Here is a 13,245-nt window from a genome sequence, read left to right as displayed (position 1 = left end):
ATAGCAGTTATCCATCGATCTTCTGCATGCGAGCATATCGCATGCAGCTTGTTGGGAAATGCAATTACTCGGGCAAGATCAATCATCATATAGCATTCTACCCACCCACTGCTGAATGAGAAGGGCTCTTCTACCCCGGCTACCCGTATGATCAAAATTGTTTTACTCTTTTGATTTCAAAGTACTCCAAAACGACTCATTATCCTGGCAAATAGTGTCAGCCAGACAAGTTTTTTTTTTTTGAAGACCCTTTTGATAAATTGCAAGCAGATTCCAACTGGCAGAAGATGAACATGAAATCATATGGACAGCAATATAAAGACAATGTAAAAAAGGAAAATTCAACATGTGTATTTTCACTTTTGTAGCAAAATGAAAGAGCACTTGACTTACCTCTTAAAAAGCAGATGCAGAATAAATACTACCCATAGCACACATCAGTAACAAGTTGATGGAATGTGTACAGCTATACATGTCATGTGGAATTCTCTCTTTGTTTTATTAGTATTGGTGTCCAAAATCAATGCCATGAACTGCAGTAGTCTTCTTATCCAGCAGTGACATCACTGGAACTTTAACTTTTGAATTTGTTTGATTTTCCTCAAACTTATACAGGTGTTACAAAATACATTTCCCACTTTTGATCCTTAATCACTGACATTGATGTGAGCTATTATACCATTGCCAAATAAGTGTACAATTTTGCTAGTTAGGTACGGTAATTTAAAAATGAAAGCATGAAGCAGTTTCATTCAATTCAAGATTTATTTTTAAGTTTGGGCTCTGATTTTGCTCTAAATTTCAACCCTCTGTACAAAATGTAACTTTGCTCAGGAGTCAATTGGTATATATGAGAGTGTGTGGTTATTAAACACCCAGACAATGACCAGGGTTTTAATGCTCGTATTACATATTGATGGGAAATTCCACTAAGGTACTATCACAGCTTGTCTGTATTCATCCTGAAATATAGAGTATGCAAGCACACGAAAACATGTGCTTTGAAGCAAGAGACCAGAAGCCTAGTCAGCAGAGCTCTGAAAAGGTACATTTTATTCATAGTATTCATGTCTATTGTGCAGGGTCATTGTAAGCACACACTCTTGTACACATCAGTGGTTCCTGTGTAAAGTTCAGTTTTGTACAGAGGGAACAAATTTAACCAGACTCTGGAACTTAACTTTAATTCTAATCAATCGTGGATTTAATGAAACTGATTCATGCTTTCATATTCAAATCACTTCCAACTATATTCTACGCTATTCAGCTATTACTCATTTCAATGACAGTTGTTAAATATAGTTTTCAAACTACTAGAGATCAAAAGTGGGAAATGTTTTTGTAAAGCCTAGTATTTTGGCCTTGGTCTGCTCGTGATGAATAGCTTGCACACTTGAATGGGCGGTGATTTGGCTCAGTCGATAGCGCGTCTGCCTCCAGATCCAAAGGGCTCGCGTTTGATTCCTGAGTCTATCTGCTATTGTGTGTAATTATACCATTCCCTAAGTAAAAGGGAAAACACTCTGTCCCTCGGATAGGACATTGAATGGAAGTCCTGTGTGTGAGGGAATCACAACTCATGCATGTAAAATATCCCGCTTCATTCATTCATCAAAAAGAGTATAAGGGAGCGTAACTTGTTGAAGTGGTCTCGCCTCACATCAAACTGGACCCCATCAGAAGACCAGCTATTGTAGTGCAGCTGAATATGGGTTATTCAGCCATCTTCTCAGATGGAAAAATGAAACAAACAAACAAACAAACAAATAAGCAAACAAACAAATGGCAGTGGGCATTTTTTTGACAGGATTAAAGGAGGGGTAAATTAAAAGTCCCATTATCTGCCAAGGACGTGTTACCAGTAGTTACACTGTAGATATCTGCTTGCTCATTTATCGAGGTTCATCATCTGGAAACATCTCTTCTCACAGCAGAGAAATTGTGCATCAGTTACCTAACCTGTAAAACCAGAAATATTTGTGGCACAAATTTCTACAAATTGGAGCAGACATGCCCTTTTGCAGCATGAAATTTTTGTGAATTGCCAGTGGCATTCAATGCATTAGAGTAAACAAAAACTTTCGCAAGCATTTTAATTTTTCAAATTTCACAAGAAAAAATGTCATGCCGCAAGCAAATATTTATGGTTTGACCATCATGGCTTGGCAAATTTGACAAATGACACCCCTCTGTGAAAGGAAAATGGAAAAAAGAAAAGAAAGAGAAATGGAATATTATCACACACAGGAAGAAAACTTCAAAACTTTCTGGAGCCTCAACTTTGGTCCATTCTGCACTAATACTGTCTTTATTTGTGCACCCTTCAACCTTAAAGTACAAAAGGGGTAAAGTGTTCGCAAAATATGAAAAAGTGTGAAAAGAGCATGCATGTGGTTTTGCAATCACATTCAAATTACAAAGGACATGTCTGCACTATGTGCCCTGATGATTTGGATTTGCCAGATGCATTCTGCAATTGACAGCAGAATTCTGTAGCACTTCCTCTTGCCTTCGGGAATTTCTGTTGCTCCAGGCTAGTTGAATCTGTCATAAGTGTGTGAAGATGATTTATTACCTCCGCCAAGAAGGGAGGTTATGTTTTCATCGGAGTTTGTTTGTTTGTTTCCTTGTTTGTCTGTGTGCCAAATAACTCAAAAAGTTGTGAACGGATTAGGATGAAACTTACAGGAAAGGTTGAGAATGACACAAGGAACAGATGACTAAATTTTGGTAGTGATCTGAGAATTTTTATGGATTTTATGAAGAATTTTCAACACAATGGCAGATAGGGTCAATGAACTTCAAGCTTGCATTTTTTTAGGTTTGCATGTAGTAGGTGCACTACAGTGCATGCTCTAGTTTCTGCAAGAGCAAGATCAGTGGGTCAGTGGACAAGATCAGCGGTGGAAATGAGCTGTTTGGCGGAAGTTTGCGCTCTCAGAGTGCTTATCTAGTTTATGATATGTTTCGGAAGCAGCATGCAGCCACTTGCATGAGACATGAAACCAGACAAAAAAGAAATGCTTCAAAGCTCCCCTGTGTTTGGACATTGATTAACTTCCCAGCCATCTATAGCTTCGAAAGACAGCTGTGAGGCCTATCAATATCTATATACCGTACCATGATTGATTCCTCCCCCTTTTATCACTGCCAGTGACTATCATTATTGCTGTCAATCTCCTTTTTAAAGGAAACTGAAACCCAAATACCGGTATGAATATATGGATTGAGTGAAAGCAGCAATATCATCAGTACAACACACCAGTGAAAGAAACAATGTATTGTAAAGAAGATGTAAGGAAAATTCCACAAAATGTAATTTTTCATAAAAAGTACACATTCCATCTAATTGTTGCTGACATAATTCTCTTTGCTTTCTGAAAGAGGTGAGTCAAGTGATCTTTCATTATGCTAGAAAAGTGAGAATATATATATATGTATCTTTATATTTTCTTTAAATTGTCCCAATATGACATCATGAACTGTGGTAGTCTTGTCCAGGGATGATGACACTAAAACTTCAAAGATTCATAACTTTGAACAGATTGTCTGATTTTTGTCAAACTTCCAGTTATGTGTTCCACTATTCACATTGCTGATTTCAGTCAATCTGCATTCGTACATGGGTAATTCCATGAAGTTGGGGCAGTGTCCATGTAGCATCGGGATATTTAAAAAATACATTTCAGCATAACTCAATATTAATTATGCTATACATTTATTGTTTGTAGGCTTTACATTTGCATTGAGGCCACACATTTTCCTGGAAATTTTGTGCCATTCAGACTCAATTTTGATGAAGTTATTAAACAATATGTAACAGTGTCCTGTAGCATCGTGACGTGTCCATGTAGCATCATTATATTTTAACATTTGGTCCTAGGAGACAAATTATGGCAATTAGCTTGACCAAAATTTGATGCAATATGCATATTTACAAGATATGAATGAGATAGCTAAATATCTCAAATTTCCTGTACACAGTTTTAATTTTAAAAGAAAATTACAAAATGTATCACGATGCTATGCGGTGTCCTTTTTTGTGACATTTGGTGGACACCGCGTAGCATAGTGACACATTGTGTAATTTTCTTGTAAAAGTAAAACTGGAAAGGAGAGTTAAGATATTTAGCTACCAGTATCTGACTAATCTAGTAATTATGCATATTATATCAAATTTTGGTCAAGCTAATTGCATTAATTTGTCTTTTAGGACCAGATTTTAACTATCACGATGCTACATGGACACGTCACGATGCTACAGGACACCGTTACATATCTTTTTGATAACTTCATCAAAATTGAGTCTGAATGGCACAAAATTTCCAGGAAAATGTATGGTCTCAATACAAATGTAAAGCCTATAAACAATATATGTATAGCATAATTAGTATTGAGTTATGCTAAAATGTCACACTTTGTGCCCCAACTTCACAGAATTACCCACATGTATTTGTGTTTCGGTTTCCTTTTTGGTTGTGTGTAAACACCAGCTGGACAAACAATCAGGATGTGGCGAAATGCGACGCTCTCCCTGGCAAGGCGCTCCCTCTTACAGCGCTGGACAGGACTGTCCAGCGCCAGGTATTGCACTGGCAAGGCAGAGAGCGGTGTCCCGTACGAGACGCAACTGAAGGCGACTGCCTCCGAGGGTCCCACCACGGTCCCGGAGTCGGCAGACGTGGTGGTGATCGGTGGGGGCTCTATCGGCTGTAGCACGCTGTATCATCTCATGAAGTGCGGTGTGAAGAGTGCCGTACTTTTGGAGAAGGATCAGTTGACCGCAGGAACAACGTGGCACACTGCAGGTAAGAGTAAATCCTGCCTTCAGGACGGCTTGACACCTCTACCTTGCAACAGTCCTGGGGGGCATTTCATGAAGCATTTTGTCTGACAAAGTTGTCAGACAAATTTGCTCTCAGCCAATCAGATGCAAGGATTTCAGTAGCTTGTAACAGTTTGTCAGAAAAATATCCGACCAAAATGCTTCATGAAATGCCCCCTTGGTTGCACTCTGTTTTTGGTGTGTCCATCCACACACCAACAGTGATAATCTGATGGAGCTCAAATTTTCTGTATGTGATCATGTTTACAAGGTCCAGACAGACTTTTGAAGGTTAGAAGTCACAGCAAAAACCCTATTTCATACAACTTTTAGGACAATGCAAGGTTTTTATCATTTCTATCTAACTGCAGGTTTCACTTGTGGCAGGCAAATCATTGAGATGCTTTGTGGCACCATTTTAGATCTTCTATCTCAAAGGTCAGAGGTCAGGGGTCAATTTGGCGAGGGAAGTGAAAATGACTAGCCAGTAATGAAGATAGAAAAAAAAGAAAGAAATATGATCGTATTTACAGGTAACCCCTGCATTTTAAATAAAGTGCAGCAAGTGGGGCCCTAATTACACTCTTTACAGTTTATCCTTTCTTCAATCTTTTTTTTTTTTTATGCCAACAGTCACCTAATGGTGAAGAACTAAACCAAATAGCTCAGCACATTGGTATTTTTGATACTTCCATACATTTTATGTTGCTTTAATCACGCTGTAGGGCTTGTATGGAGACTACGTCCAGCAGATACAGATATGGAACTCCTCAATTACATGCGGCATCTTGTCCGCAACGTACTAGAGGAAGAAACGGGCGTGGTACCAGGCTGGATCGAAAATGGGGGATTGTTCATAGCGTCCAATAAGGAGAGGCTGGATGAATACAAGCGCATGGGCACGGTGAGTATGCCTCTCTCTCGGTATTGAGAATTTCCCGATGGAATTTCTGTACTTTTTGGGGACGGTTTGACCTCTCTGGTTCAATTGAACATGAATCCATTGCACTCATTTCATGATGAGTTTGGTTGCATTTGTTAATCCGTTGAGGACGAGCCCCGAGTATACTCGGGCAAGTGTCTATGGGAAATGCGTGTTGTAGCAAACTCAGTCAGTCCTCAACGGGTTAAAGTGGACTTTACTGCTCTTGTGGAATCAGTAAATGCAGGAACATCAGTAGAACATGTCAGTGAAGTTGAACCTGCTCGATAGTTCTGAATTTTAATAGTGCTTGTTCAATCCATGTGCCATTTTTCACTAGATAAGAAGACTACAACAGTACCTGTATATGATGACACAGTACTCAAATGATACAAAGATATTGTAAGTTAGAGAAATTCCACACATTTTCATATTTTTAGCATATAAAGTAAGTGCTTGACTCGGTAATTACCTCCTTCAGAAGGCAGGTGGGAATAATGACACCCTTGACCCGTTCCTTTACAGGAACCAGTATACCAGGTTCCCAAAATGTAGACAAGAGTGCCTGCATAGGTGGCCTAAATTCATGTTTAATATTTCTATTCTGCTGCCCAGAAAATGGCTTTGATAGAAAGATTTAGAGTTTTTTGTATCGATATGTTTTCTTTCTGTATGAAAAGTGTGTGTATTGCGGAATTATTTGCTGTTTATCCCGTGTAGTGTGCGCTTTGTTTTGCTATAAAACTTGTATGAAGATGTCAGGGAAAGTTGAGTTCAATAGATTTGTGGTTTTGCTGACCCTGCTCAGATGCCTCTTTTGTGTATAACAAAAGAGTTTGTGAGCCCATCAGTGCACATTCTATTCATACAATATTTCCATTGTTTGATAGTGCATGTAGTGGACCATGGAAAGGGCATGTATACGTGTACCGCTTGACTGCTTTCACACAGGTGGATTACCAATCTGTTGGTTCTCTGTCAACTTGCATAAAGAATCCTTCTCAGGAACAATTGTGGAAGAAATATCAGATAATTGATCAGAATATTGAATAACCAGAATTTGTTATACCCTGTTTTTAAAGGTACTGTTTACCATTGGGAGCAGTGATTTAAAAAATGTTCTAGATATCACATTTTAAAATGCATATTTGTAGGTCAGCTGTATCGCAAAACATCCTATCGTATAAAAATTTTGCAATAAAGCCTAAAATATACGAAGATATCACTTTCTAGATAAACAGTCAATTAATTGACCCTTTGGTATTTTGGCATGCTGTATCTTCAGATTTAAAGATCTGTTTTTTGCTTGGCATTTTGAAGTGTTTGAGACACTCTGTGTCACTTTAATGAGCTTGAAGAGTCATGTTTTTTTTTCCCCCAGTTTTACATACAGAGCTGTTTCCATATATGTGACCCTGCACCTCAAAACAAACAAAAAGTCGCCAGACATAAATTTCTAGTTAAGATCATATTCTGAAGGAGCAGACTGTAAGCTTTAAAATGATGTATAACTCAAATCAAATGGACTCTCCTAACCTATCTAAATATTGGAAAGAAAGCACAAACTCAGGAAAAGTGTGAACTGAGAAAAGAGGCTCTGAAGTACAGTGTCTATTCAAGCGCTTAATTTACCAAACCGTGCTGGCTGTGCGATGAATGGGACAAAAAACAGGAAGTAAACCACCAGAGTAACAACAATGAAGGGATTATCAGATTAAACTGAAATTAAGCATGCCTCATTAACACATTCTGTCCATAATTAATGCCAACTTTCAAAGTAGTAGCACTATCCTTTGAAAAGTTGTTAGAGTTGAAAGTGAAGAGTGTGGACAAGGTTTTTCAGAAATGAAAAAGGGATTCTAAAGACACACCTAATCACACTATTCTACCAAAAATGTTTGAGATAAACTGCTTAAAAAACACACTTTCCTGCCCGTTTTATGATACCAAATTTTAGCATAATGTAAAAGAAGACCCGCTCTTTCAGAAAATATGAAAAAGTCGAGTTTGGCTACGTTGACCCATTCCACTTATTTTCAGTCCTCACGCAAAATCAGTGTGTGCGACTTTATGTTCGTTTTGAGGTGCACGGTCACATATACTGTTCAGATAGAGTGCAGAGTTAAATGTAACCGCCCATGTTCCCTTTTATCTAAGAGTGTGTGTATGTGTGTGTATTTCTTTATAGTTGGGAAAGGCATTTGGAGTAGAATCCCACGTCCTCTCCCCTGAAGAGACGAAGAAGCTGTACCCACTGATGAATGTGTCCGACCTTTACGGCACCCTTTACAGCCCTGGGGACGGCACCATCGACCCTGCTGGCTTCTGCACCGCTCTCACGCGGTCTGCAACAGCAGCTGGAGCAAAAGTCTGTACCCTAGTCTTTTCTTTATTTGTACCGAACTAGATTTGCCTGAGAACATTTTGAGTGAACATTTGTAAACTTGGTTGACTGTGGTATAACATTGTTGTTGTTGTTGTTGTTTGTGGTTTTTTTTTTTGGGGGGGGGGCGGGACATTCATGCCTCAAAATGTGAGAGAAAGTACTTGTAGTAGTTTAGTGTCAGTTTTTTTTTTCTACAGAAAAATTTCGTTGAGAAATATACAGCAATATTTAAACTGCTCTGGAGTTGTGTTCAATTTCATAAACATAAAAAGTCAGTTAAATTTCCCACTCCAGGGGAACAGGCAGTAATTCTAGCAGCATTCAATATCATCATAGATTTTATATATTTTGCCTTCAATATTTTGTTAAGTTCCATTTTTGTGCCACATACAGTATTACTGCAAAAGTTTTATCAGATGGAGTACGACAGTTAACTTTGTCACTTGGAAAGATTGAGGTGAGTGCACTTTTGTGGAACATACATGCAGGTCATCACCAACTGTCAGGTGACGGGAATCCAGACCGGTGAGGACGACTTTGGGGTCAAGCGGGTCAAGGCTGTTGAGACGTCCGCAGGCACCATCAAGACGCCCGTTGTCGTTAACTGCACAGGTGTGTACTGAGCTTTAGATTCATTTGTATCTATAGGTTTTTGTCTGTAGTTGAAACCTGGTACATTTGACTTGCCTGTAGTAAGATATGTGATGAATGTGCTCCTAATCCTGCTTTTATATAGAGCTACTTTTAAAGTTAATATTGGCTGTTTTGCTATGAGTGTATTGTTAGAAGAGCAGTCAACCTCACCTAAGTGGAATCTATGTGGACTGAAGAAATAGCTTCAACATGAATTTGACTTAAAACACATGTTTTGATGCACTCATGGGGAAACACAAGTCGTAGAGCAAGCAGTGACAGATTTTTGCTGGGGCTGTGTCATTGACAGGTGTGTGGGCGCCAGGCATTGGTGCCATGGCGGGCGTGGCCGTACCCCTGGTTCCCATGAAGCACGCCTACATTGTCACTGAGAGGATTGAGGGCATCCAGAACATGCCCAATGTCCGGGACCACGATGCCTCAATCTACATGAAGCTCCAGGGTGATGCGTTGTCAATTGGAGGCTATGAGGCCAACCCCATCATCCTGGACGAGGTACCCCTTAAACCCACTTTTCTCAGTTCATTCAGAGTTAGAATTATATTCCACATACTAAGAATCTTGCTATAGGATTGGTCAAGAGCTGATCACGTGATAAAACGTAGTTTTGCCCATCACATCGCCTGAGAAGAAAGTTTGTTACACTCTATGATGATAGTCAATTTGTTTCGCTGATCTCTTAGTCCACTCAGTCCTAACGCGTGATACAACTTTAATATGGAGTACGCGCGAAATAAAAGTGCATTGCATTGTGGTCTATCATTTGACCTGGGTCAAGTGATAGACCACAGTGCAACGCACTTTTATTTTGGTGCCATGCGCGGGGCGCGAAGCAAATTCGTTGTTTTGTCATCTACCGGTACTCGCATATGTCTAAAGTAAACTATGTAGTCTAAGCCCTGAAGATACCCTAAGACAGCTAAAACGATTTCAGATGTGGAATAAAATGGGAATACAACTTTGTATCTAGGACCCTAGATGTGGAATATAAAGCAAATAATCAACTTTTAGTTTCAGGCAAAGAGACAAACTATCACTTCCTCGGCGATCTGAATGTGTACGCTATCTTTCAGAAGCTGCGCTTCGGAAAGATAGCTACATCCAGATCGCCTCGGAAGTGATAGTTTGTCCTATCACCTTCACCAACGTTGATTATGTGCTTACTATCTTGTAAGCAGTAGACGACACATCCAACATGTCTCTAAGTTATCACTCATCAATCAAATTCTCTCAAAACATCAATACAAGCTTGCATAAATAGAGATCAATCAAAACATATGTACTGGTACATGTAGTAGCACATACAAATCAGAATCATACGTAAAACCTGATTCACTGGTGTGGTGAAGTCACAGTAAAAGCTACACTTGTCAACATTAAGGGTTCCCATCTTGTCAAAGCAGGCAAATATGTTTGCTTGCCATATGTTCCACTAATTAAAGTCTTGCTCCTGCAGAATCAAAAACATGCAAAATGCATCTCACCTGGCCTATGCAAAAGATGGGTCTGGCACATATTGTACATCCACTTTTACAGTACCTGTCTGTATCTGTCTGTCTGTTTGTTCATCTGTTTGTCTGTCTCTGTCTGTCTGTCTTTCTAGCTCTCTGCCTGTCTTTTTTTTTTTACCATCTATCTGTCTGTCTGTTTGTACATCTCCTTTTGTCTGTCAATCTGTGTGCTCTTGTGTTCTTCTGTCTGTCCGTCCATCGGTTCATTTGTCTTTTCGTTTTCCCGTATCTGTCTGTCTGTCTGGCTGTCTTACTGTCTGTCTCTCTGGCTGTCTGGCTGTCTGTCTGTCTGTCTGTCTGTCTGTCTGTCTGTCTGTCTGTCTACCCTGTCTACCCTTTTGTCTATCCATCTGTCTGTCTCTCTGTGTATCCCTGCCTGTCTCTCTATGTACCTGCCTGTGTGCTTATCTGTTTGTCTGCTATATACCTGCTTGTGTGTCTGTCTGTCTGTCTGTCTGTCTCTGTTTCCTTCTCTTTCATCACTTCCACAACCGCCTTTATACATGAGTATGATACCCATTCTATCTTTCCCCGACTTGCAGATGAAGACAAACTTTGCCTTCTCACTGTACGACCTGGACTGGGATGTTTTCAGCGCTCACATTGAGGGCAATGTTCACCGGTTACCAATCATAGGAGAGACTGGTATCAAATCCACAGTCTGTGGACCAGGTAAAGTCTTGGAATTATCAATGTGTGGATAGTCGGTCACTTCAGCGATGTTTACTCTTCCCATGAGTTGTTTACTCAACCTGATTAGTTTGATGTTTTGTTTATTTATGTTTATGTTGTTTATGTTGTTGTTGGTGGTTTTTTTTTTTTTTTTTTTTTTGGGGGGGGGGTATTAAAGTAGAGCTCTTTAGATCTAAATTGCAAACCCCCATGTCATTGGCTAAGGGTAGAAACTGACTGGCATACATACATTTCTTCTCTCTCTCTTTTTGTCTTTCTTTCTCCCCTCCCCCCCCCCCCCTCCCCAGTGGTTGTAGTCTATAGTATTACGAACTACTGGAGTGTGATGACTATGAGCTGCATGTACACATTGATCATTGCATATCACTATTTGTTAGTTGAAGGTTTATATCACTTGAAGGTACATGCTTGTTGTTTGAGTTTATATGATTTTTCATATCTGGACTATCTAGATAAGAAAGATATGAAATACCCGTTTGTCAGTTGTCTACAATATTTGGCAGTGCAGCGGAAGTGCATTAGGTGATAACAAAATGAGTACTGTGATAGAGATACTGTCAATACATTGTACATTGTATTATCACGAAAAGAAGACCTTGATTGCTATATGATGTAAGTGAGCATGTTCACACTCCCATGTTGCATATATGTGTGTGTTTTGTGTTGTTCTAAAGAGTCGTTCACACCAGACCACAAACCATTGATGGGGGAGGCCCCAGAGCTCAGGGGCTTTTATCTTGGGTGTGGTTTCAACAGCTCCGGTCTCATGTACGGGGGAGGGTCGGGTCGGGAGCTAGCCAAATGGATAGTCAACGGCAGACCAGACCTTGATATGTACAGTTATGACATTAGGTGAGTTTACACACAACCGGTTTGCCACTTTCCACAGTGTGATGTTTAGGAATAAGTGAAGGTTATTGATATCGATGTAGTTTGCCTGTGTGTCATAGAAATATTGCCTCAATAAAAATCTATTCACAGTGTACAAAGAAGTATAGTACATTGCAGGTTAGAAATGTCTTCCAAAGGCTGTAAGAGCTGATATTTCGTATGAAGATTATTTCACAAATGAGGACACAGACATTTTTTGCGAGATATCGTTTTCATGATTTAACACGGAGGCCTTTGTAAGTGCAATAATCCTGTCCATAAATTGAATGGGGCAACGATCAGATAGCAGTATTTTCACATTTTGTTGAATTCACAGCCCAACAGTGATTCATGAAATCGGCAAAAATCAAACCCTTGTGAATATGACAGCTTTCACAGTAAAAGCTATTTCCAGTCCATCTCTATTGCAGTGTGGGCAATACAGTTCTGGCAAATAGAAATAAAATATTTTATAGGAGTTAGACATACAGTGCATAGGTTCATATCTGTTGAGACTATGCTTTTAATCCGAGTGCGGCGACATCACAGTGGATAATGTCTTTGCTGTGTCTGTTGTCCTATGTTGCAGGAGATTTGCTCAGTCCCTGGTGCATGACAAAAAGTGGATCACGGAAAGGAGCCACGAGGCTTACGCTAAGAACTACTCCACAGTGTTCCCACACGATCAACCGCTGGCCTCCAGGAATATGAGGAAAGATGCCCTCCATCAGGTAAGACAGCCCCTCTTCCTGGCAATTATTCACTTGCTTTTATTTGTTTTTGTTCGTTTCATTTGTTTTGTGTTTGTGTGTGCGTGCGTGTGTGTGTGATTTGTTATTTCATTTCGTTTTGTTCCTTCTGGTTGAGGTGAGGATTCAGGTTTATAACATTTTTTTGTGAGATAATGAGACACCTCTTATGAAATATGATAGAGCATGTAATTTCAAGAAGGATTCAAAGTTCATTTGATGAAAATTGGCCTTGAAATAGCTGAGATATCAAAAAAGCGATCCTAATAGAATTGACAGGCCATGACTTTTAGTAGTATAGCTTGTTTTTCGATGTCTCAGTCATTTCAAAACTGATTTTCTTCAAATAAACTTTTGATTCCCATGAGAATTGTATGCTCTTTAACATTTCATAGAGTGGTTTCTAAATATCTCGCAAAACGTTACAAGCTGAATCCTCACCTCAACCAGTACTGTATAGTCCCTTTAAGTTTAAGTTTAAAGCGTTGACAGAATTTGTGGATATGTGGAGATGTACAATGCAAGATGAAATGATGCATTGATGGTCACATGCAATACTTTGCCTTTGACACATTTATTTACCATTTGCAGATAAAACAAAAATCTAGCTTCGGTGCTTCAAAATAGTTCTAAAA

General features: G+C 39.4%; 1 protein-coding gene across 1 annotated transcript in view; it reads left to right on the top strand.

Annotated features, from left to right (window-relative positions):
* The first annotated feature begins 4,505 nt into the window (after nt 1-4,505).
* Nucleotides 4,506-13,245, top strand: part of LOC139731567 (sarcosine dehydrogenase, mitochondrial-like) — a 31,098-nt gene continuing 22,358 nt past the window's right edge. The window contains exons 1-8 of the mRNA XM_071642456.1: nt 4,506-4,808; nt 5,551-5,729; nt 7,936-8,115; nt 8,622-8,745; nt 9,077-9,282; nt 10,841-10,970; nt 11,666-11,843; nt 12,451-12,592. Of these exons, the coding sequence (XP_071498557.1) occupies nt 4,511-4,808; nt 5,551-5,729; nt 7,936-8,115; nt 8,622-8,745; nt 9,077-9,282; nt 10,841-10,970; nt 11,666-11,843; nt 12,451-12,592 (1,437 nt within the window). The 5' untranslated portion in view covers nt 4,506-4,510. The remainder of the gene's footprint in view (nt 4,809-5,550; nt 5,730-7,935; nt 8,116-8,621; nt 8,746-9,076; nt 9,283-10,840; nt 10,971-11,665; nt 11,844-12,450; nt 12,593-13,245) is intronic.

This window comes from Diadema antillarum, unplaced genomic scaffold (genome assembly GCF_040938485.1).
Source record: "Diadema antillarum isolate AM-2024a unplaced genomic scaffold, OU_Dant_1.0 seq00000379_RagTag, whole genome shotgun sequence".
Lineage (NCBI taxonomy): Eukaryota > Metazoa > Echinodermata > Echinoidea > Diadematoida > Diadematidae > Diadema > Diadema antillarum.
The sequence above is the reverse complement of the archived record's forward strand: the minus strand, read 5'-3'. Positions and strand labels throughout refer to the sequence as shown.